At 43.3% G+C, this 24,786-nt stretch overlaps 2 protein-coding genes across 3 annotated transcripts in view; one reads left to right on the top strand and one right to left on the bottom strand.

Moving 5' to 3' along the window:
- The window catches only part of WDR12 (WD repeat domain 12), a 344,303-nt gene extending 328,174 nt beyond the window's left edge, over positions 1–16,129 (bottom strand). The window contains exons 1-7 of one of the 2 annotated variants that reach the window (XM_060257093.1): positions 15,905–16,129; positions 10,353–10,447; positions 8,340–8,434; positions 6,677–6,783; positions 4,053–4,168; positions 2,706–2,860; positions 1,714–1,759 (exon numbers count right to left, since the gene is read on the bottom strand). In XM_060257093.1, coding sequence (XP_060113076.1) covers positions 1,714–1,759; positions 2,706–2,860; positions 4,053–4,168; positions 6,677–6,783; positions 8,340–8,434; positions 10,353–10,447; positions 15,905–15,945 — 655 coding nt within the window. In that variant the 5' untranslated portion in view covers positions 15,946–16,129. The remainder of the gene's footprint in view (positions 1–1,713; positions 1,760–2,705; positions 2,861–4,052; positions 4,169–6,676; positions 6,784–8,339; positions 8,435–10,352; positions 10,448–15,904) is intronic. The other variant, XM_060257094.1, reaches the window with a different exon arrangement.
- A 2,738-nt stretch (positions 16,130–18,867) lies between these two features.
- Positions 18,868–24,786, top strand: part of CARF (calcium responsive transcription factor) — a 44,147-nt gene continuing 38,228 nt past the window's right edge. The window contains exons 1-2 of the mRNA XM_060257089.1: positions 18,868–18,926; positions 24,062–24,180. Of these exons, the coding sequence (XP_060113072.1) occupies positions 24,073–24,180 (108 nt within the window). The 5' untranslated portion in view covers positions 18,868–18,926; positions 24,062–24,072. The remainder of the gene's footprint in view (positions 18,927–24,061; positions 24,181–24,786) is intronic.

The following is a 24,786-nucleotide window of genomic DNA, read 5'->3' as shown; positions in this document are numbered from 1 at the left end:
AAGACCTCCAGCTGTCCTGGTGGAACTCTCTGCTGAATACCATCAGGGCAATTTCACAGGGCCTGTAAGGCAGAGAGGTTCCGCCAGGCTTTTGATAGAGGGTAGTGACAGTTTTCAAACTGGCCGGCACCCCCCACCACACCTTACTTTCCAAGCTTACTCTGTTCCTCTTTCCCCTCACCAGCAAGAAAGTCAGCAGTCCGGAATGGGAACGAACTATAGAGCTTGCCATCTGACTTTTTTAGACTTGTTGTATTGTTCTATTTATATACTCGTTTTATTATTTTGATTTTTTTATATGTTGCACTCTGCCCACAGCCCTGCAGTAGCAGGGATTAGATAATAGCATAATAAGATGTGCAGCTTAAAGGGCTGTAGTAAGGTGGGGGGATCTGATGAAATTACTCCTTTGTTCTACCAGAGAAGCCGCCAAGGGTACAAGATATTCTGTGTGTGTGTGTATTATGTGCTGTGAAGTTGCTTCCAACTTATGGCAACCCTATGAATTAATGTCCTCCAAAACATCCTATCATTAACAATCTTGTTCATGTCTTGCAAACTGAGGGTCCTCGTGACTTCCTTTATTAAGTCCATCCATCTCATGTTGGGTCTTCCTCTCCTGCTGCCTTCAACTTTCCCTAGCAATTACTGTCTTTTCCAGTGACCCATGTTTTTTCAAAGTAACTTCAGGTTAGCCATTTAACTTCTAGGGAGAGTTCAGGGTGGATTTGTTATATTGGTCTTTTTGGCCATCCACGGTATTCATAAAACTCTCCTCCAACACCACATGTCAAAGGAATCTTCTTTCTTCCTGCTAGCTTTCTTCATCGTCCAGCTTTCACACACATCCACAGTAATGGGAAATACTATGGCATGAATTAACTCGACCTTGGTTTTATTTATCCAGGTGGGCAGCCATGGTGGTCTGAAGCGGCAGAACGAAGTCTGAGTCCCATGGCACCTTACGACCAAACAAATATTCAAGCTACGAGCTTTCTTGTGCACGCGCACTTTCTCAGATACATTGAAATGGAAGTTAGCAGTTCACATCTCTAGACAGAAGCCTCTACATAGGTGCAAATTAACATCCAACTTCTATGTGCACGTGAAAGCTCATACCTTGAATAAAACTTTCTTGGTCTTAAAGGTGCCACTGGACTCTAAAACTAGGTTTTATTTATATTCTGCATTTCTATCTATAAATCAGTGAAGGTGGTTTCACAAAATAATTACCTAAACTCCCACTGGTTTCCAGGGCCGGATCTAGGGGGGGCAGAGGGGAGGGCTTGCTCCAGGCATCAATGGAGGGGGGGGGGCACCAAATTGGGTATGAAGTCCATTGTACTCTATGGGACCATAAGATAGAATGGCCCATAAGGGGGCGCCATTTTTTAATTTTGGCCCCCCTCAAAAAACATCCAGTAGATCCAGTCCTGCTGGTTTCAAGAATTGCCGCAGAAATCAGAGGAACCTAATTATACTGTAACTCAGCAAATGTAAGTAGTTTTAATATGTAACATTTAGAACACTGTTGGGCGTGTGGCACTCTGGGTCAGATTATAGTCAAAGGATGCATGAAACTGCAGTCTGACTCAAGATGCTGCCTGGATAGGAGATCTGTGAATCCCGCGCAAAACACTTTGTACTCCAGCATGAAGCAAAGGCAAACCACCGAAACAAAACCAAAGACAACGTGAGAGAGACAGATCTTACCTGCAGACCAGATCTTTAACATTGTATCCCAGGATCCACTGCAAAACTAAGAAAGAACACAAAAGAGAAAAAACCCCACAAACTTTTAACAAAAAAGCAGTCAAGTTTAAAGTAAGGCTCCCTTCTACCAGCTCTCTCCATCCCCCCCCCCAAACACCTTTCCCCTGAACACTTATCATGGCAAGAGACAATCTTGGGTTTATGGTCCAGACCATCCTATGCATGCAGTGATTTTCTCTGGAACTAGGTGCTTTTTGACGCACTAGTCTTGCATTAAACGAGGAATGCACTCCACAGTAGTGGACCACTCTGTGGCAGAAAAGGGTGACCCATGAGCTGAAGCAAGGCTTTAGATCCAAGCAGGGGTGGTTTTGTAGAAAAATAGGTGGTGGAGCTCACTAGCATAACTCATTAGCATATGCTGCCCCCCCCCAGCCAAAAGCAACCTGATACAAGGAGGGAGACCCTTGGGCGAGTGAGGCATGCTTCGGCTAGCTAGAGATCTAGCCAGCCCAAGCAGACCTCGCTCCCCTGGGGCTCCCCTGGGCCACACCCCCCCAGTCAAAAGGCCAGCAAGCCACCCGCTGCCCAAAATTACATAAGTGGAGAAAGAGTGGTGCAGGCTTCTCCGGGGTTAATGAGGGCTGCTGGGCGTGTGGCAAAGCCCCTGGGGGCTGGCTGACTGCCCGCTCTCCTAATCCAGGCATTGCTATGCAGCTGCACCTACTATTCAATGGACAAGGTAGATAGGTGGGGAGGAAGAGGGGGAACCCTCAGAATGGTTCAGGAGCTGTGCTCTTGTGAGCTCCTGCTGACTCTGAGGCCTGGATCCAAGCCCCAGTAAATCAGGAGATGGCAGAAAGGAGCAGCGGTCATTTATGCAAAGACACACTTCTGCCTGCTTGCCTTTGGGAGCTTGGAAAATAAAACGAATCCTACCTCCTGAAAGGTAGTCCTCAAACACATCCATGAGTAAAGCTGGAGAAACTTACTTTTGTTCTTGAGCCATCGACCGCCAGGGATTCCACGCTTCCTGCATGCCCCCGGCAACGGTGAAGCACTTTCACGGTGTTCTTTTCCACATTCCACTCCCAGAGCAGAACCGTCTGATCCAAAGAAGCGCTCAGCAGCAGACATGACAAGCTATCTGAAGGCACAGAAGCAGAGAAAGTAGAGCCTCTTCTAGTCCACCATCTAGTTCAGGGGTTTGAACTTATTTGTTATGAGGGCTGGATCTGACATAAATGAGACCTCGACGGGCCGGGCCCTGTGTGTCATAAAATGTAATGCCAGGTAGCGGAGATATAAACTTTATAAAGGACACAGACATACACAATTAAAGATTTTGTATTTCTCCCGTGTGATCAAGGGAACTGGACAAAGGAAGCTCTGGCTCTTTCCCTCCCTCTTCAGGGAATGAGGAGGGGGCAGAGCCTTAGCCAATAGAAGGAAAAGAGGCTTGGCTCAGTAGCTCTGCTGTGTGATTGAGAGAGCCTGGCAAAGCAAGCTCTCCCTTCTCCCCTTCCTCCCCAAGGGAAGTGCCTCAGCCAATGGAAAAAAATAGAGGCTTTCCTCTCTAGCTGCTGTGCGAGTGAACAAGCCTGGCAAAGCAAGCTGTGACACAGAAGGAAGCAAGAGACGGGGAGAAGAAAGCAAACTGGCTCGTGGGCCTGATCATAGTAACCCTCCGGGGGCCTCATCTGGCCCCTGGGCCACACATTTGACACCCCTAATCTAGTTACCTCCACTCCACGGATAACAAAGTGAAGTTTTAAAAAAAGAAACCCACACACAGATACATACACACCCTACACATCAGCAAGCTATAAACAGGCATAGCATATTAACAGCATACAGGATGGTAGAACAAAGTCAATGGAATTCTACAATATGAAAATCACTTATACATTTCCCCACCACCACCATGTAATCACACTTATCGCTAACACAGCTCAAAAAAACACATGATCTTCGCCTCTCAGAAGCCACAGATCAAATTTCAGTGGGTGGCTCAAATTTCTAGCTGGAAATGTTAAGCATTGGAAGTGCTACGTAAGAGCCAGGGTGGTGTAGCAGTTAGGGAGCAGGAGGGAGACCAGGTCTGAGTCTCTGCCCAGACTGAAAAGCCCACTGAGACCCACATTGTTCCATCTCACCTTAACCCACCGCAGAGGGTTACTGTGAGGATCAAAGGGAAGAAAAAAGACCAATGCCCACTGCCTTGAGGTTTTTGGAAGAAGAGAAAGAGAAATGGCAACAATCAAAACAACTGTTGAATTAAGTCTTGAAGCATTCAAGGTTGGCGTATTTTCTGGCGAATGAAACTGAAGTCTGCTCACCTTTCTTCACCCAGGCCACATCTTTTACCACATCGACGTGCCCAGCAAGAGTTGTTATGGGTTTGCCTTCTACTGTCCAGATTCGGGAAGTCTGATCATAAGAGCCTGTTAAAATCCTACAGAATTCAAAAACAAGAAAACATCTTATAGCTTTTTTTCTTCAGGCACATTACCCAGAACATCTGAAACACTCTGCAGGTCATGTCTATGTTCAGTTTAACGCCTAAATGCTTTTGTTAATGAAGGACGCTTTTCTGGAAAAATACCCAGTATTAAAATTGGGTTTATTACTGGATTTACCAGCAGCTTTTGGTATGATGGAACAGGGCATCCTATTCAGATGTTTGGAAGTAGCAGTACATGCCAAGCAATGTGCTCTGGAATGGGTTAAATAGTTTCTCATGATTCAAACTGAGGGTTTGCTATAGTCCTTAGTCTAGATCAGAACATGGTGCTTGTGGGAGCCATGATGCTCACTGACACCCTTCCTGACACCCTTCCGCCAAGTGTTTTAGAAAGTGGGTGGGGCTTAACCCTGCAAGGCTTCTGATTGGCCACTGGAGATTTAATTGTGTGTGCTGACTTTTGAAAACATTACTTTGGCAGAAGCTGCTACCACCACAGGAGGATTTTCATTGTGTGACCAAAAGTAAGCTCCAGCGGCCTTTTTGTGGCTGGTTCAGCAGCAGTCATCTTGTGACACCATGGCCTCCTCTGGCAGCCATTTTGTGCCAGCTCCACAATGCTGTGCCAAAATTCCAAAGGTGCCCGCAGGCTCAGAGGACCTCTGGCCTAGATCATGTAAGACTGCTGTAGCTGTCCTGAACCACTGTCTCGCCCCTGTGGCCAAGCGGCTAAGAGTGAGCAAGCTGAACTTGAGTCCTGCCAAAATGGAGGTGATGCTGCTGATAAGGCTGAAGTCTAAGTACTGAGCTTCCCATATTTGATGAGGTTCAGCAGATTCTACTTGCTTAAGAGTCTGGGGGTTATATCTGACACATTACTACTGGAAAGCAGGTTAATTCAGTCGTGGACAATGCTTTCTTCCATCTCCATTTAATGTAAAGCAGGGGTGTCAAACTCATTTGTTATGAGGGATGAATCTGACACAAATGAGACCTTGCCGGGCCAGGCATGTTCCTATTTAAGATTATAAACTTTATAAAGGACACAGACAAACACAATTTAACTTTTTTTTAAAAAAAACACCTTAAAATAAAATGCTTAAAACATTAGCACTCGTCGGTCTTAAAGGTGCTTTCTTTATATTTCTCCTACGAGATCCACGGAACTGGGCAAAGGAAGCTCTGGCTCTTTCCTTCCTTCCCCAGGGGACCAGGAGGGGGAGGAGCCTCAGCCAACAGAAGGAAGAGAGGCTTGGCTCAGTAGCTCTGCTGTGCAATTGAGAGTTTGGCAAAGCAAGCTCTCCCTCCCCCCTTCCTCCCCAAGGGAGGAGCTTCAGCTAAGGGAGAAAACAGAGGTTTTGCTTTGTAGCTCCTTGTGTGATTGAGAAAGCCTTGCAAAACAAGTTGTGATGCAGAAGGGAGCAAGGAAAAATGAAGCAGATGACAGCCAGTTGCCCATGGGCGTGATAGGAACCCTCCAGGGGCCTGATTCGGCCCCCGGGCTGCATGTTCAACGCCCCTGATGTAGAGGATAGCTCCCTATGCCAACCCAGTCATGTGCATCAATACCCAAAATCCTGATTAGCCCAGATTTGCCTGATCTCGTCAGACCTTGGAAGCTAAGCAGGGTCAGCCCTGGTTAGTACTGGGATGAGAAACCACCAAGGAAATGCAGGGCTGAGGCACAGAGCCAGGCAATGGCAAACCACCTCTTGCCTTGAAAACCCTATGGGGTTGCCATAAGTCAGCTGCAACCTGATGACCCTTTCCACCACTGCCAAAAAGAACCATAGAGGAAATCTGCACCCTTTTAGAGCCTGAGACTGCCAGGCATTTGTTGGGTCAGTGAGAGAATGACATCTCCCATTTTGAATTCTACCCATTTTCAGAAATAAAAGATTAATAAATAATTCCAATAAAAATTAATTTTAGTGGGTAGTAGAAAGAACGGGGCTTTTTTTGCAGCAGGAATTCCTTTGCATATTGGGCCACACACCCCTGATGTAGCCAATCCTCCAAGAGCTTACAGGGATTTTAGTACAGGGTCTACTGTAAGCTCCAGGAGGATTGGCTACATCTGGGGGACGTGGCCTAATAGGCAGCTCCTGCTACAAAAAAACCTCTGTGTCTGTGCAAGCCATATATGGAAGCAGGAGTAGAATTCTAGCAGGAGCTCCTTTGCATATTAGGCCACACATCCCTGATGTAGCCAATCCTCCAGGAGCTTACAGGGCTCTTCGTACAGGGCCTACTATAAACTCCAGGAGGATTGGTGACATCAGGGTGTGTGGCCTAATATGCAAAGGAGTTCCTGCTACAAAAAATGCTCTGAAAAAGAGGAATGAATAAACTCTTCCTATAACAAACAACAAAAGTGGTTTAAGGAGAAGTGTGGACAAAACAATACAGCTGCTTCTGAGCAGAACCATGTAATATGTGAAGTACACTTACATTCAGCAAAAAGTGGGAAAACCAGAACAATTTCAATACTTCTCTTACCATTCTTCTGTAGCTGCAATTGAACTGATCCAGTCGTCATGAAACATACACTGTTCTGGCTGAGGAGCCATATACTTCTCTACATACTCTATTTCCACTACTTCTTCCTGCAGGTAGAAATTCCAAGAAAGTGGTCAGCCAGCTATTTTTGAATCAATAACCACCATTTCCCTTGCAGCACAACAGCCTGAAAATCTGTCAGAAAGTGGGGCATCCATAGTTATTCAGCTGTTTTGATCTATGATGACCCTTCTGAATGCAGTATATTTGGCTGGTAGGGCTTCTTTAGGATCTCTAGAGATGTGATGACCCCAAAAATATCAGAGACAAAAAAGCCTCAGGATTCCCCTCCCCCATTTTTTTCCAGCAGAAAAATTACTAAATTTGGGGACATTGGAAAAAAATTCTGATGTTTTTTTTTCAGTAATGCTTCCTAATGTGCATTGTTAAAGGCACCAAATGTATAGCATGAAAATGTCCAAGAATTTCAGTTTTTTTCAATACAAAAATTGGGATTTCCCCTTGTCTTCAGTTTCCAGTCTCTCCCACTTCTTGCTACTGCAAAGAACTCTATACATGTTCTGGGGAAACTGTTACAGCTTAAGCAATGTGTGCTTAGCTTAGTCAGTTCAACTGTGTTGCTTTTAATTTGCACATTTTTGTGTGGTGCTGCTGTATGCCTTTTCTTTGTGTTTTGTTGCGCCCTTTTCCATCACTCTTTAAAATCCAATCAACCTTTTCCTCCCCCTGCTTTAATAATAAACCTTTTACATAAAGATATGTTTTAGCTTTGCTTAATGCAACTTATTTCTCTAGGATATTTCTCAGAATCTCTTTTTTACATGCTAGACTGCATGGACACTACACAGCTGGGAGAGTTAAGTGCGTGGACTCTTATCTGGGAGAACCGGGTTTGATTCCCCACTCCTCCACTTGCAGCTGCCGGAATGGCCTTGGGTCAGCCATAGCTCTCGCAGAGGATGTCCTTGAAAGGGCAGCTGCTGTAAGAGCTCTCTCAGTCCCACCCACCTCACAGGGTGTCTGTTGTGTGTGTGTGTGGGGGGGGAAGATATAGGAGATTGTAAGCTGCTCTGAGTCTCTAATTCAGAGAGAAGGGTGGGGGTATAAATCTGCAATTCTTCTTCTTATAAGGTATTTTCTAGCCTTTTTACCCTGTTACTTATTGTTCTAGTACTGGGCTTGAAGGACACCTTCTCAGCAGGTCAGACTACACCTTCTCAGGAGGTCCTGAGTGACAATGGCTGGTTATCAGAGTTCTTTCCAGGGAACCCTTGATCTAGGAGAGTCCCAGCAAGGAAGAAGAAAAAAGGTGGTTTTATACTCTGCCCTTCACTACCCGAAGGAGTCTTGGAGCAGCTTACAATCACTTTCCCTTCCTATCCTCGCAACAGACACCTTATGAAGTCAGTGAGGCTGGGAGAACTCTTGAGAGAATTGTGATTGACCCAAGGTCACCCAACTGACTACATGTGTAGGAGTGGGGAATCAAACCCAGTTCTCCAGATAAGGGTCCCTCGCTTTTAACCACTACACCACGCTGGCTCATCATCATTACACACACACACCCTGTGCTGCTACCCTACCACCACTGTCAAAAACTTTAATATTAAATCATTTTTAAAAATCCACCCAAATAGCTTACCGTAGAGATATTTTCTGTTTCCATGTGTTTGACCAAGGCCGTTCGCAAGAACTGACCTTTGACAAGGAAGTCAAATTCCACATATTTGTGGCTCCCTAGAGACAAATAATTGAAAGATATCAGATGCATACCTTAATCATACAGCCAGAAAATACAATTTCCATTTGAACCAGAATGGAAAACAAATCCAAATAAGTCTGAAACCCATTTTTTTGCCCGCACAACACACATAATACCAGTAGCATAGCTTATTGAAGGACAAAACTTCACTTGGCAGGTAAGAATCGTGCATTCTTTGCAGGACACAGTAATCATTACTGCTGAAACAAACCACATAGCCAGCAAGCTGAATCCAAGAATACATTGGTGTTCCCACCTGAATGATGCTTTCAAACAATATACGTCTTGCTCATATAGCTATCCAACACTTCCTCAGGAAGCTCAGACATGTTATATGAGGAAAACCCTATGAAGGAAAATCCAAAGGCCTGATTTCAAGTACTGGCCAGACAAGAAAACCATTAGTAATTTCCTGCTGTTGTGGAACACAAGAAAGAACCACAAAAGCAACTACAGAACTCATTCCTGGTTCTATCAGCAATAATATGATATTATCTGCAATTATCTGCTTTCCTATACTTAGGAAAGCTGCTAGAACGAGCAAATAACTGATCGCATGAACCTGGCATGTGATCGTGATGTGACTGAACTGGGAGCTTTTCTACTCTGAGGCAGATACAACTTCAGCTCCAAACAGCAGCAATCTGGGCTTAGCATGCAGATTTAGACAAGGAGATGTGGGTTGACTTTTTTTCACTGCTAGGAGGATCACTGCAGGCTTTCAGTCAACTCAAGGGGCTGGACTCTGCGGCTGCATGAGCAGAAGGTGCTCATGTCGATACGTTTCCCCACATTCAACGTCGACTGAGGGGTGACATGATAGAGGTTTACAAGATTATGCATGAGATGGAGAAAGTATAGAAAGAAGTACTTTTCTCCCTTTCTCACAATACAAGAACTCATGGGCATTCAATGAAATTGCTGAGCAGTCAGGTTAAAACAGATAAATGGAAGTACTTCTTCACCCAAAGGGTGATTAAAATGTGGAATTCACTGCCACAGGGGGTGGTTGCGGCTATAAGCATAGCCAGCTTCAAGAGGGGATTGGATAAAAATACAGAGCATAAATCCATCAGTGGCTATTAGCCACAGTGTGTGTGTGTGTGTGTGTGTGTGTATATATATATATATATATCACACAGTAGCCAATATACATACATATATATATATGTGTGTGTGTGTGTGTGTATATATATATATACACACACACACATATATATATATTGGCTACTGTGTGACACAGAGTGTTGGACTGGATTGGCCATTGGCCTGATCCAACATGGCTTCTCTTATGTTCTTATGAGAAAGACAATCAAACAAAAATTGTCTCCCCCACCTCAATCCTGGAACGATGAAAAGTTTGTGTGTGCGCGAGTGCAGGGGTGAGCCAGTGACTTTTTGTTAGTGTATTTGATTTATATCTTGCCTTCCCCGCCAAAGCAGGCTGAGGGAAGCTCACAATTCATGATAAAACAACAATATAAAAACATTAGTTAAAATAACATTTAGGTGCTGTTTCAGTACTATAATAAAGACTCTGAGATTCAGAGTATAGGGCAGGATATAAATCCAATATCTTAAATAAATAAATATGCAGCACTCAAGTACTCTTAACAGGCACCAGCCACATCTATTTTTGTCCACAGACATCCCTGGACCCTCAGCACTGGGTGCACAGTCAGCTGCTGTGGGAAGGGGAAGATGTGCCACCACAAGCATCTTCCAGTGACATAACCAGAGAATCCAACCCACCATCACCTACTGTACAAAGCTGTTATAAGAACAACACCTGGAGCCTGTAGGATGAAGGTTACGATACAATTGTGCCTTTTTAAAAAACATTAAAGACAAGACAAAATCTTTCTCAAAACCACTTTCTGAATATTTACATACCATTTTTAGCTTCCAGTAGTTTGTTAATAACGTCACTGAGGTCAGCTGTTTCAGAAACGGCTGGGACGGAAAAAGGAACATCATCTATCGTGTATCTACGGAGAGAAAAGAAGTGCCACTTGGTTAGGATGGCGTGAAATCTCACTGTCTTAGCGCTGTTTAATGGAGGCTAGGAGGCGATGGAAGAAATATTTAATTTAGTAATTGCAATTATTAAATAAAAACTATGAAGGCAACGGTGGCATAAGTCAGCCACAGCTAATGAATCAGGAGGCCTTCTTGACAGAGGTAGCATTTACTTTTAAAAACTGCAGTCATTCAAATAACACATCTAATGAGCTTGGTTTCCAACAAGCCTGTAATAGTTCAACCAGATTTCGTACTGTAACAGATAACTACAAAAGAGCAACAGTTCAGGAGCACCTTAAAGACTAACAAAATTTGTGGCAGGCGAGGAGCTGGAGTGAGTCACTGCTCACTTATCCATTATTCACTTAATTATGGGAGTCTTTCCTTTTAGACAAAGTGGCGGGCTCTCATGGCTCTACATTGCATCTTGGCAGCAAGAAAAAAATATTACGTAAATGGGAACCCTTCTTAAATTGGAAATTTGGGCCCACCTGTGCTTCATCAACATTGACTCACGAAGATTACATCTCATGCTTAACTTTGTGTTAAATAGCTAAACATTAGGTTAGTACAATTTGTATTGTATTTGACAGCATACCTTCTACAGCATGGTTTCCCACTGAATCTGTTTACTTTTTTTTGCCAAGCGGCTTTAATAACATATTATGTACCATCATCATCCGTGCTTTGCTAGGGCAGCCTATTGTGTGTAAGTGAATATTGATATTCTATTTCACGTTATTTTGTAGCTCAGTTATTTCTCAATAAACTATTATCTTGGAGGGGGAAATAAACAGATCTAGGAGGTTTCAAAAAAAGGAGTGAGCAATGGCTCATGCAAGCTCCTACCCTGCTACAAATTTTGTTGATATTTACGGTGTTGGTGATCTCTTGCTCTTTTCTACTGTGGCAGAGAGACTAACGCAGTTACCCCATCTTGCAGTATCATATAAAGTTTCTGGTCAGTGCTTTATCGCATGAATATATTTCAAACACCCATCCGTATTGCAATGTCAGCATCATAACCAAACAAGCCTTTACCTGTAAAACAACAATGAATACCAACATCTCTCACATAAATGTCATTTGCTGCCTGATTCCTATAGACAAGTTGCAAATCACATCCAAATAAACAATAGTTTGGGGGTGGGGAGGAGGAAGAAAAGTATCTTACACTAGGGTTCCAACTATATGCAAATATCCATGGATTTAAACAAACCACAGAGTTTGGGTCCCTTGAAATCAATTGACAAATATATTTAAACTAGGGACATGTGACTTCTATGCACACCTCAGTTCCCCAATAATATTCTGATCTAGTGCCTATATATGTGTCTCTAAAAGGAGAGGGTAAGGAGGGTCACCTTATGTCTTGTGATAACTGCACTTTTATGGGGAAGGTGCCAGCCTAAAGCACAGGTCTCACTGATTTTCCTCTTTGCACATGGATTCACTTGTCATGAATGAAAATGAATTCCGGCTCTGTTTGCACAGCGTGTTGAGTCCGTGTTAAACTGACCCGGTTCTGTTCCGAATATCTTTGTTCCGGATATTATCAATCAGACTGCCATACTGCAATTCGAATCACTCTGTGGTGAAACCGTCTTCTGCCGTCCACATGACGGCACCATGCAGTTCTTTTTTTCCTCGACTATTATGCGCGCGTGCACATTATGCGGCACACACATATGCGCATGCACATAGGTTAAAACATCATGTGGTTATGCGCATATTGTTAAGTAGTAAAAAAATGGCGACCGTAAACCGGATGTCTGAGGCTCCTTTTGCTCTGGAACAGCCTTCAGACATCCGGAACTTGGTTAATATCGCAGCAGAAAACTATGAGGTGAAACCGGAGAACTCAAAAAACACCGCAAAGGAGTAGGTAACAAAATAATCCGGTTCTGAGAAGGATTGGGGGGGCGGGGCGGGCTACCACAAGTTAATACCGGGAGGCAAATGTTGCTGCCTGATCAGCCACTTTAACAGCAGCGACATCTCATTATACTGTGTGTCTGAACAGGGCCTCTATCTCTTTTAATCCCTCAGTGCTATTTGAAGTCCATGCCCTGACCCAGAGAGCCAAGGCTAACTCAATCTCATCAGATCTCAGAAGCTAAGCAGGGATGACCCTGGCTAGTATTGGGATGGGAGTCCAGCAAGGAATACCAGGCTCATGACATGGAGGCAGCCCATGGCAAACCACCTCAGAAGAATGTCTCTTGCCTTGAAAACCCTATGGCGTCACCATAAATCAGTTGTGACTTGAGGGCAACAACAACAAACAATCTGTAGTCCAGTTTTTTGAGAATTAAATCCCATTGAGTTTAATGGGACTTAGTTCTGGTAAGTATACATAGGATTATAGATTTATTTACATACTTATTTTTTCTATCTATTAGCCACCTGGGGTTCTATACAAACTAAAAGACAGCATCATATCAGGGGCTCAGTTAATTACTCCCAGCATTCTACACTCAAGAAAGTTACATCTGCCCATCAATCTCCAATTCTGATATATTTCCATCACCATGTCTCCCCCTCGCCCTAAATGGTAACTTCCATTCCAATGTATCTGAAGAAGTGCGCATACACATGAAAGCTTACACCTTGAATAAAACTTTGTTGGTCTTAACGGTGCCACTGGACTCAAACTTTGTTCAACAAAGAATTGCATCGAGGTATGATCAGAGAGCTCGTTGCAATAGCTGAGCAAACAAACGTCCACCATCCAAATAGCCATCAACAGTATTAAAAGATATTTCCAGCAGCCACTGCCTTCATAACAAAATGTTTCAACACAAAAAGGCAAGCAAGGAAGGATATCAAAGATTTCAGGTTTTCACGGCTGGTAACATCATTAGGGTTTGTAGAATCTTTCGGGCTCAAGTGCCGTGTTCTACTGCAGAAAGTTTTTCTTCCAGACGTTTCGTGCTCAGCTGCGGAGAACATCCTCAGTGGCGTTGCAGCCGAAGCAGGCGCTCTGACCTTCTTGGCTGCTGTGCATTGAGTGAGGCCAGGGCTGCTGGAGAGCTGCTATTTCTAGGCTGGAGGGGGTGTGGTGAAAGGGCAATTGGTTTGTGGATGTGCCCATTGTTTGGTGGGGCTTCGCCACTGAGGATGTTCTCCGCAGCTGAGAACGAAACGTCTGGAAGAAAAACTTTCTCCAGTAGAACACGGCACTTGAGCCCGAAAGATTCTACAAACCCAAGGAAAGATACCTTCTTCCTCCAATCTCTGAGTGACTGAACAGAACAAGGTGACAGAAGATCATATAGATGGGGACAGATCTTTAGTCCCCACCCCTCAGTGTTTAGCAGCACTTTGAATAGGCTTGGAAGCAAACTAGAAAGCACTTCAGCTGGCAGAACATTACAGAGTAGTGTGCACCACAACAGTGAATATTCATAGGCTATTTACAAAGTATTAGCACTCATAAGGCAGTCTCAGACAACACCCCTCAAGTTAGTCTACATATATAGCTCCTTTTATACAGTGTGATGTTTTCAGCCCCACTGTGGATGTTACACATAAATTAAGCCTCTCATCCCATCCAAGTTACCCCAAATTATAAAAGTTAGTAAGAAAAAAAAAGCCAGCCATAGCAAATGGAGAGTTTTAGACAAAAACTAAGTGCTACCTCCACAGGGAGGTTTTCCTCTGGTTTGGCCTGCTGTGGGGCTTTTTTTTTTTGCGGGGGGGGGGGGGGCTTTAAAGATCAGCAACAGGCATACTGCTGTAGCAATCTATTAGGTCCCAGCTTTCATTTTTAAAGATACCAACATCTATGTCTTTCCACTGCAGAGAGAGTGTCTTTCCTTCTACGTTCCCGCAATGAAAGGAGTTAGAGAATTGTGAATGCTGTGAATTCAGAGCCCCTAGTAGAAAGATAATTTATGGTGCAACAGCAAAGTGTCACTTGTTGATGTTTCTAAATAGCTCTCAATAGGAGCTAGTGCAAGAAGTTGAGAGTGAAACTGCTATGCGGACACTCCACTGCTACAGTGAATCCCTCTTGTTCACAGCAGCACTGACGATAGGACGCAGAGAATCACCACTTCATGGAAGCAGTCGAACAGCTGAATAACATCTGAGAGATGTGTGGCATAAGGGTCTGCAGACTGCAGCACACTTTATCGTACGCATAAAGTGCTACTCTCAGCAGACTGCACATAACACAAACAAGAACATAATATAACCAGTGAGGCCACAAGGTTTGGTTGCCAACTCCATATTGGGCCATTCCTGGAGATTTGGGGTTGGAACCTGGGGAGTGGGCAGGATTTAGGGAAGGGAGTGACCTCAGTAGGGGACAATACCACTGAGTTCACCTACCAAAGTTGGCAGTTTTTTCAGGGGATCTGATCTCTGTTGTCTGGAGATCAGATGTAACTAGGGTTGCCTGTTCCGGGTTAGGAAATTCCTGGGGCTTTGGGGGAGAGTGCAGGGTTTGGGGAAGAGAGGGACAGGGTATAATGCCATTGAACTCACCCTCCAAAGCAGCTATTTTCTTCGGAAGGGGGAGGCAGATCTTAGTCTGGATCAGTTGTAACCAAGATTGCCAATTCTGGTCTGGGAAATTCCTGGAGATTTTCGGGATGGACCCTGCAGAAGGCAGGGTTTGGAGTCTAATGCCATGGAGTCTACCTCCAAATTAGCCACGTTCTCCAGGGTAACTGATCTCTATTGCCTGCAGATCAGGAGAGCTCCAGGTCCGAAGGCTGGCAAGTTGGCAACAGCACAGAGGATGCATACAGCCCAAGCGTACACAAGACAAGAACAGCGACCTATTTCCACGTGCAATTTCACTATCCAAATATATTATGGCACACTCTGATTTAACATCAGAAGTGCGAGAGAGAAAAATACACGCTCCATATGAAATGCTGATTTTACTCCAGCAATTGTACTGTGCGTTGCAGTTCCCTCTTTAGGAGACGGTTAAGACCCGGGGAGGCCAACTTGCTTAGTTTAAGAGCCACATAGAATAAGCATCAGATGTTTGGGAGCCTCAAGACATATACGTCAGAGGAAGGAAGGAACTTTAAGTGAACTCACCAAGTCACTGGGAAAGTGAAGTTGAGAGACAGATGCCTTCTTCAAGGTGACCGATGAGGTGGTGGGAGTTTTGAGGGCGCACAACATAAGCAGTTTCACACATACTATATAATGCACTTGCAATACATTTTCAATGCACTTTGCAATGGGATTTTGCTGTGTGAAATGGCAAAATTCTCTTGCAAATAGTCATTAAAGTGGGTTGAAACTACATTATTTGGCATGCGTGAAAGCACCCAAAATAAGAAAGAGCCATATGTGGCTCCCGAGCCACAGTTTGGCCACCCCTGGTTAAGACGAAACGGTAACCGCCGCCCCCGCCAGAACGCAGCCTTGCCGCTACTTCAGTCCTCGTTGCTGCTTACCTCGTATCCTCAGTAAAGAAGCGAGCCTGAAGCTGCGCCATAGCTACGGCCTGAACCGGCGATCCAAGCGCCGGGCTCCCAACTCTCCGCCTCTAGCAATGCCCTCCCCACGTGGCCGAGAGTCACCCTGGGTCGCAGGCCCCATCGATCGCTCGGCGAATGATTAGTGACGCCTGACGGCAAAGCCAACGGAGAAGACGGCTCGAGATCTGATTGGCTGCCTCCTGGACGAATCCCAGCTTTCCTTTTTTCTCTTCTCTTTCCCCCCCCTCTTCCCTGCACGTGAAGCTTTTTGCTGTGATAAAATAAACGTGTGTCTTGCGGCTAGTTTAAGGCAGGATTTGAAAACTGTAATTCTCTTTTAGCTTATAATTGGAAAAATCCTAACGTTACTGTCATTACGTAGTTGGAGAAACAACATTTGGGAGTATTTTATTTTTTAGTAAACTCTAGGGTTGCCAATCCCCAGGTAGGGGCAGGGGATTCCCCCGGTTTGGAGGCCCTCCCCCTGCTTCAGGGTCATCAGAAAGCGGGGGGACGTCTGCTGGACGCTCCATTATTCCCTAGAGAGACTGATTCCTATAGGGTATAATGGAGAATTGATCTGCGGATAACTGGGGCTCTGAGGGGGGCTGTTTTTTATGTAGAGGCACCAAATTTGCAGCATAGCATCAGGTGCCTCTCTGCAAAACATCCTCCAAGTTTCAAAAAGATTGGACCAGGTGGTCCAATTCTATGTGCTCTAAAAGAAGGTGCCCCTTATTCATTATTTCCAATGGAGGGACGGCATTTAAAACGTGTGCTGTCTCTTTAAATGTGATTGCTAGAACTCCCTTTGGAGTTCAATTATGCTTGTCACAACCTTCTGGTTCCACCCCCAAAGTCTCCTGGCTCCACCCCCAAAGATCCCAGATATTTCTTGAATTGAACCTAGTAAACGCGCATATTCGACTGCTAATGTTTCATCTTTACTGTATGAGATGAAAGTTATAGAACAATGGTAACCAGTAATTACATATTTAATAGAGCATGCCATGACACAATACCTATCAACTCTGTTTACCATGATTTGATTTATTTTTGAACCCTTGTAACAAAATATGGTGTTGACTTATGCAGACTTCTATTAATGCTTGTAAACTTGTAGAAATATCAACAAAGTATTTGAATATTAAAAAAAAAACACTAATTCTGGCAGATGGTTTTAATGGAGTGTCCTTTGTTGGTGCACTGAGTAGAGCATTTACAATGTAGATCTTTTATGTATGGAGATGGACAAGGAAAATAAAAAGGCACGCTATGGGGGGCATGAAAATATGAGAAGTACAAAGTCAAATGCAATTATGTGGAATTAAGCTGTGGAGAAAGAGAAAAGCTTCCACGAGAAACATTCATCTGTAATGTCTGGACCGTCCCATTTTGCTAGGGTAGTTTACTTACCGATAAGTGAACTATTCAAACTTCAGAACAAACTCTGAGTCCAGTGGCACCTTTAAAATCAATACAGTTTTATTCTGGGTATAAGCTTTCGTGTGCATGCCCAAAGTTTATACTCAGAATAAAGCTTTTAATGCACAAAGTTATACCCAGAATTGGACTTTGTTGATCTTAAAGGTGCCACTGGACTCAAAAACTTGGTTTTCATATCTGTTGTTAACTTTTTAAATTGTCTTATACATTGCTTTGCTGCTATTCACAGGTGTTACCAACTGCATTAGTCCAATCTTACCTATGTTTGTATCAATTACTTATGCATTTGGACTCTAATTAGCCTTTCCTGCCAGTGAAGCCCCCCAACTATATGTAATAGTTGGAAAAGTCTACTTCAATGTAGCTGAAGAAGTGTGCATGCTCACGAAAGCTTACACTTAGAATTAAACTTGGTTGGTCTTAAAGGTGCCACTGGACTCAAACTTTGTTCTAGCACAATTTGAACGCAATTCAAAACAACAGCTTGAAAACCAGCATTCTGCCTGCCTTTAACAAGTCCAGTGGCATCTTTAAGACCAACAAATTTTTATTCAAATTATGAATTTTTGTGTGCACACATGTATCTAAGGAAGTGTGCTTGCACATGAAAACTCACACTTTGAATAAACCTTTGCTGGTCTTAAAGGTGCCCTGTCTCACTAAACATAATATTCTCCCCAAAATTTTTTTTTATCATGATATGCTCTATTTCTAATATGTTCTGGGCTCACTTTCCTCTGGTCTGACTACAAAAAATTGTGAGCTCTAAATAGTTGAATTTGATTAACTGGATTTCTTAATACAGTATTGGGCAGTTCTTTGTACATTCCTACAGTAGAAGCAGTCAATATAATGTTTTCTTCACAGGATGCTCTTGAGTATAATTGTATGACTGCTCCTTGGTTCTCTTTTTTATGAATTACTTTTTCTTGGGTTTTTTTTTAAAATTGTTAATTATATCCTTACTAAGGCTGCATTATTGAGGTGATAGATTACAGTGTTCTTTACTGAAAACTTAATATCTGTTTAAAAATAAAAAAAAATTAAAGGTGCCCCTGGACTCAAACCTTGTTCTAACTCAATTCAAAACAACAGCTTGAAAGCTGGCAGTCTGCCTGCCTTTAACGAATCCAGGAGCATCTTTAAGGCCAACAAAACTTCATTCAAGGTATGAGCTTTCGTGTGCACTGCATGCACACTTCTTCAGGCCAACACAGCTGCCCGCCCTAGGGTTGCAGGGGATCCCCCGGTTTGGAGGCCCTCCCTCTGCTTCAGGATCATCAGAAAGTGGGGGGGGGGGAGAATGTTTGCTGGGCATTCCACCCCCAAAGTCCCCAGCCCGACCGCATCTGCCATTAACGAGGTCCCTGTGCGAAAAAAAATCCTCTTGACATCTCCAGCACTTCCGGGTTCTACGGTGCCCCGCGGGGGCCCAAAACCATCCGGGGAAAAGCCCCTTCGCGTTGCAGCTCCGGAGCGCTCAAAGGCCGCGCCTGCGCATTACCGCCGGCCTCGCGGTCTCCGCCGTGGAGCGTGCCAGCGCCAAGACGAGGTTGAGTAGACTCGTTCTGAATTTCCTCCTCCCTCTCCCCTCCCCCCCCCACACCCTTCGACTTTCCCTGGCAGGGCGCGGGCGCGCGGCGGTGGCGGTGGAGAGAGGCCGTTGGCGGCGGCGCGCGCATGGGCTGCTCCCCTCCCCCCGGGAGGGACCCGCCTTGGCCAGACCTGAGGGAGGGAGGGCGGGCGGGCTTGGGTGCGAAATCCTCTCACTTTCCCAACAGGGTTGTGTTGCCCGCTTTGGGCGAGGGTGGAGGAGAGCTGTGGTGGAGACGGGGCATGTCGAAATCCCCCAGCCCAGCGCTGCGTGTGAGGGAAGGCCGGTCAGTGGCCGTTCCCCTCACCTCGGGCTACTCTTATTTCGAAAAGCTGGAAAGAAAGACCTGTTTCCCTACCGATTGATCGTTGTGGACAGTTCTCATTTTAAATATCCCTCCTGTTGAAGCTGAAGCTCGCCTCCATAAGTTTTTAAAGAACCCAAAAGAAGATGAACACAGGCTCAGCCTCCCAACTCAAAAAGGGGACATTTTCATAGGTTTTTAAAGAAGAACCCAAAAGAAGATGAACACAGGCTCAGCCTCCCAAACCCCAAAAGAAGAAATTTCATACATTTTTAAAGAAGAGCCCAGAAGAAGATGAACACAGGAAAAAAAGAGGACGTGTCTTCTCAAAAGAGGGCAGTCTGGTAATGCTACGTTCATCCTGGGAAGGGAGACCTGTCTCCCTCAGGAGGTGTTAAAAACAGCCACCCAAATCACTGTTCTTTTCCAGGTTGATGATTCCTGACAGGAATTAGCTGTCAGTGCTACAATGAAACAGGAGCTCTGTTGGCATCTCGCACCCCCCCCCTTTCTGTTTTAATTTTGATTTTACAACATTCTTAAAGTATTATAGCAATTAATCACATGTTTCAATCCGCAATTAAACTCCCAACTAAAATTGAAAATTGATAAGTAACCTTGCTAGGATCAGTATATATTATACCTGTTACTTAATCTTATAGCTAACATAGTAACTAACTACACTCTGTTGGCAACTTAAGAGAATGACTAATTTTTTGTTCCCATGTAAAAACTAAACATTGCACTGTAAAGGTTTACTACATTTCAGTGAGAGTTTTTGTGACTCGCAGCTCTCTTCTTCAGATAAGTAAAGAAAATCATCCTGGGAGATCTTACAGGGAATGTATTGGGTTAAATGTAAAAAATATTATTTGCCTTGAAAGCACAAGCTTTTTTTCAATATCCCCTATTCTTCATGTTTCCCAGTTAAGGGGAAAATGCTGTTCAAACAAATTGTAAACTGACTCCAATGGTAACGAGAAATAAATTTTGCTTACAAAAGGAGAAGCATATCTTACATGACATCTCCATGTAGGTACATTTAGCTTATTGTGAACAAACAGAGGTTAACTTCTTACAGCTCCAAGCCCAGGCAAGAGAGAGAGAAAGGAGGTACTATATAAGATGAAACAGAAGGCAATCAAGGGCTAAAGAGGCTCAGCACCTAACTGTTGAGAGGCTGAGGCCAAGTGTAGCCCAATGAGGGAATTTTCTCCAAGGTCCTATTTCGTGCACTTACAGTATCCAACACCCTTTCTTAAAGTCACATGGCAGAGTTTGATGTGGTAGTTAAGTGTGCAGACTCTTATCTGGGAGAACCAGGTTTTATTTCCTACTCCACATGCACCTGCTGATGCTATCTTAAGTCAGTCACAAGTTCTCACAGAGCTGTTCCTCTTGAGCAGTTGCTTTCAGAGCTCTCTCAGCTCCATCTATCTCACAGGGTGTCTGTTGTGGAGAGGGGAAGGGAAAGGAGGTTGTAAGCTGCTCTGAGACTCTTTCGGGTAGTGAAGGGCCGAGTGTAAATCTAATCTTTCTCTTCTTCCCAAGTTTCTTCCCAAACCTTGCACCAGTGTGCTTAGTGCGTGCAACCATTTTTTCTGAAAAATCTTAATGCAGCTCTGGTTATCTTCTTTAAACTGAATTTTCTTCATCAACTCCAAAGTCTGGTCTGGTGACGGTCTCCAAAGTAACTGGCCTAGCTACAACAGTTCTCTGCATGCTCCAGCAGACAGTATATATTCAGATTGTGGAAGGTTAAACTGTAGCTTGCTTTCTACTGGCCTAAGAGATTGGTCCGCCTCCATAAAGGAACAAGTAACCAATTGTGGATATATAGTTTAAGCTGTCTCCTGCCCAGTTTGCAGTACCATCCAGGTTATATGCACTTGATTAGGACACAAGGTGATATTGTGTGAGGCCTCTATTGTACAACCTCACAAGGATGCTCTTCCATGGGTTGGAAGTTTTCCCATAATTCTGTGGTTTTTCTTCTCTCAGCCCTTGGGGCTTCCAACAGGCAATCCAGTGATGTAACTGTGGAGGTAGGATCTGCAGCAGTTGCTCCACCATGATTTGCTCTATGATACAATGTCTGTCGGCTGACACAGGCTGCAGCCAACATTGCAGTGTCTTTGAGAGCAGGAATCAACACCCTCAGTCTGCCAGTTGACTGAAGTGTCAGGGATCGAATTCTGGTGGTGCATTTCAGGTGTGACTTCCTACCAATCCAAGAAGTCCACCTTCAGTTTTGTATAGTCCATTGTTTCTGCTTTCTTGAGTGCCTTGAGAACCACCTGGGTCTTTAAAAAAAGCATCCTTTGCACCATTAGGCGCATACAATCCCAATAACAACTTTTTTTTCCATTTAGTCAAGTAATGGGGGGGGGGTAGGTAGAAAGTAATATATGGGATAGAGAAAAACAAGTAGTTATTAATGATATAAGAAATTGAATATATTGCCATATGTTACTAACAAAATTGTTTGAAAACTGAGAACCACCTGGGCCTCAGCGACAAGGTAAAGGTCCATTGGGACCAAGGCCATTGTGGGCTTCAGCTGTGTGTTCAAATATCTCCAAGAACACCTTTTCATCATCATAATGCCCCATCTTTGTAAACAGGAAACAGGTTCCTTGGCCAGGGATTCCAGTGAGTCCAGCTCCTCCACCTCCCCCAGGACTGGAATCTGCTGCAGGCCAAGAGGCATCCAATACTTGTCAGAGGTCCTATACCAAGGCAGCCTAGGCTGTGTGCTGCTGCTAGATTACCTCCCATAACAGGTGGACCTGGTGTTCTGATTCCAATTGCCTGAGTTCAATTCCTTGATTTTCTCTGTTGGTTTTTCTTCCTCTAGGATTCTGGCAGCTCCTTTTGCTTCAAGGAGTGTACAAAAACTTTTAAGCCTGCTTCTGTAGTTTTCAGTGTTAGGTTTTGGGATCTTCAGATATATGGTTTCTTGATTCAGTCATCCTTATCACAGTTAAGTGGAGAAGAGCAATGAAGAATTTTTAAAGATTAAAAAAATAACAAGGGGATATGCTAATCAAAGACTTTAAGTCTTTTTTGAATATTAAGGTTAATTTAAGCTTCTGATAGACCCATGATCTCTTGGGTTAAATGTAGACTCTGGGCCCATAACCTATTGGGTTAAATGTAAAAAATATAATTTACCATGGAAGCATAGAAGCTGGGGTTTTTTTTTTTTTACAATATCCCCAATATCTTTAGATTTTCCCCCAATATTTATTTTAGTTTATTATGAACAAATACATAAAAGGGAAGGGAAGGTGATGATATTGGCAACATAACCAGTAACTCAAAAAACAGATGTATGCATTTTCAGCAAATATTTCCAACTTCATATTCACTCAGCTCACATCCAGTGCATTGGCCTTCTAAAGTGTTTATGCCTTGGGGTTTTTGTAACCATTAATAAAGATTAGACCAGTTATCTATAGCTTTCCAATTCTCTAGATTTTCCTCTCAGATCTTGCATGCAGAGTTACAATATCCAACAGGAGGTTGAGGGGGGGGAAGTCTCCTTCATTCCCTGTCTGGCATAGTAGATTGCAGTTCATGAAAGTTCTTGTTGAAATAAATGTTGTTTATTAACCCTAAATATATACCACAATTTGTTAATCTTTAAAGTGTCTTTGTTTACATCATTTATACCCCACTTTTCTCCCCATTGGGGACCCAAAGTGGCTAATAATGTTCTCCCCTTCTCCATTTTATCCTCCCAACTACACTGTGAGGTAGATTAGGCTGAGAGTATTCAAGTAGCCCAAGGCCACCTATCCATTTGTTGCTGTAGATTGCTATCTCCTAGAAAGTACTGCTGATGGCATTTCTTCAAAATGAGAGATTCTACCGAAGTTCTAAACTCATTTCACAGTTTACTTCTGCATCCTCTAGCTTGACAAGATGTATTTCATCGGCCTCTTCTTTTCTATGTAAATACAAATTATTTATCTTTCAGATCTGTATTCTGATAATACTGGTCAGCTCTGCAATGCACTAAACAGAATGTGCATATTTATAAAATAAGTCTGGGATACCACTGCATGAAACACTCTTCTGTGGAAATATATATATGTAATTTATTACCTTAAATAGATTACATTTGCTTTATAAACAGAACTGTTCCTAATAAACTAATCCATAATGGGCAACATTTTATTTGATATTTGCATATAAATTTTATTAGCACAAATGATAACAATGTGTTGTTTGTGGAGCTTTAAAATCTTTTTGAAATGAATGTGATTTGACTCAGTGGAAAAGAATAAGAAGTAAAAGGTTTAAAATGAGTGATCAGCAATTGGAGAGGACCTGCTCATCAACATATGTACTAATCTTTGTAATGAAAAAAATATATTATTGGGCTTCTTACTTTCCTGTTTCTTTCTGATCTATTAGTATTTTTACCATAAATGCTTCAAATGTGTGCCAGCTATTTCAAGCACTGGAAACTTTAAAATTACAACTGCATTTCTTTCTGATAATTACTTGGTAGCAATTGAGTTGGTTTTGGTTTAACTGACGTTCTATTTAAATAGGAATTGAGTAATAATGTAGGAACATTTTATTTTTTTTCTAAGGGAAGAACAGAGCCGTCAGAAATCCTAGGAGCATTTAAGCACTACTTCCAAACAGGAACAGGCTTTGGTCTCTAAAATGTGAGAAATCTACTTGGGAAATATGAAAAAAAGGAAATACAGGAATCTGCTTAAACACATTTTTATAGGTATGAGGTTTCAAGTACTGAAGAATGTTTCTTTTCTAGCCTGCACTGCAATGGAAAAAAATGGAGTTGACTGTGATAATGTGGAAAGAGACAGTGACTACTTGGTAGTCAACTCTAATAACGCAGACGAATTGGAAAGTGGAGGCCAGGTATTCCAGGTAAGAGCACAGTTGTGACATTTCTTTTCAGCCATCCAAGGATTAACCTACTTTCCAAAGTATTGTTTTTTTAGATTCCCTGCGTTTAAAAATCACATAACTGAAGAAGTCAGAATTAATGTTTTATTGGCAAGTTCGCAAATAAATTTCTGGTAGGGTTGCTAGCTCTGGGTTGGGAAATACCTGGGGATTTTGGAGGTGGAGCCTGAGGTTTGGAGAGAGGAGGGATTTCAGTGGGATATAATGCCAGTGAGTCCACCCTTCAAGGTAGCCATTTTCTCCAGGTGTCACCTGGAAGTCAGTTGTACTAGTGGGAGATCTCCAGGCACCAACCAGAGGTCAGTGACCCCACTTTCTGCTTTGGATCCAACCAGCTTTTACACTGGTGAAAAGGGCAGGGAAAGGAACATCAAAAAGCTATACTGGGGATCATGAGATTGACATGGACAAAAGACATATTGGACAGGGGCTATAGTAAGGAGGGGAATTAGATAAGATTAGGCAGAATCCAGCTTTCTATTCTCTAGTAAAAATATTCATTATTTTGCATGCTTATTTAACCCAAATATGTTTCCCATTCAGTCAGTCTCTGACTGACACCTGTTT

This window comes from Heteronotia binoei, chromosome 16 (assembly GCF_032191835.1).
Source record: "Heteronotia binoei isolate CCM8104 ecotype False Entrance Well chromosome 16, APGP_CSIRO_Hbin_v1, whole genome shotgun sequence".
In the NCBI taxonomy this organism is placed as follows: Eukaryota; Metazoa; Chordata; class Lepidosauria; order Squamata; family Gekkonidae; genus Heteronotia; species Heteronotia binoei.
The sequence above is the reverse complement of the archived record's forward strand: the minus strand, read 5'-3'. Positions and strand labels throughout refer to the sequence as shown.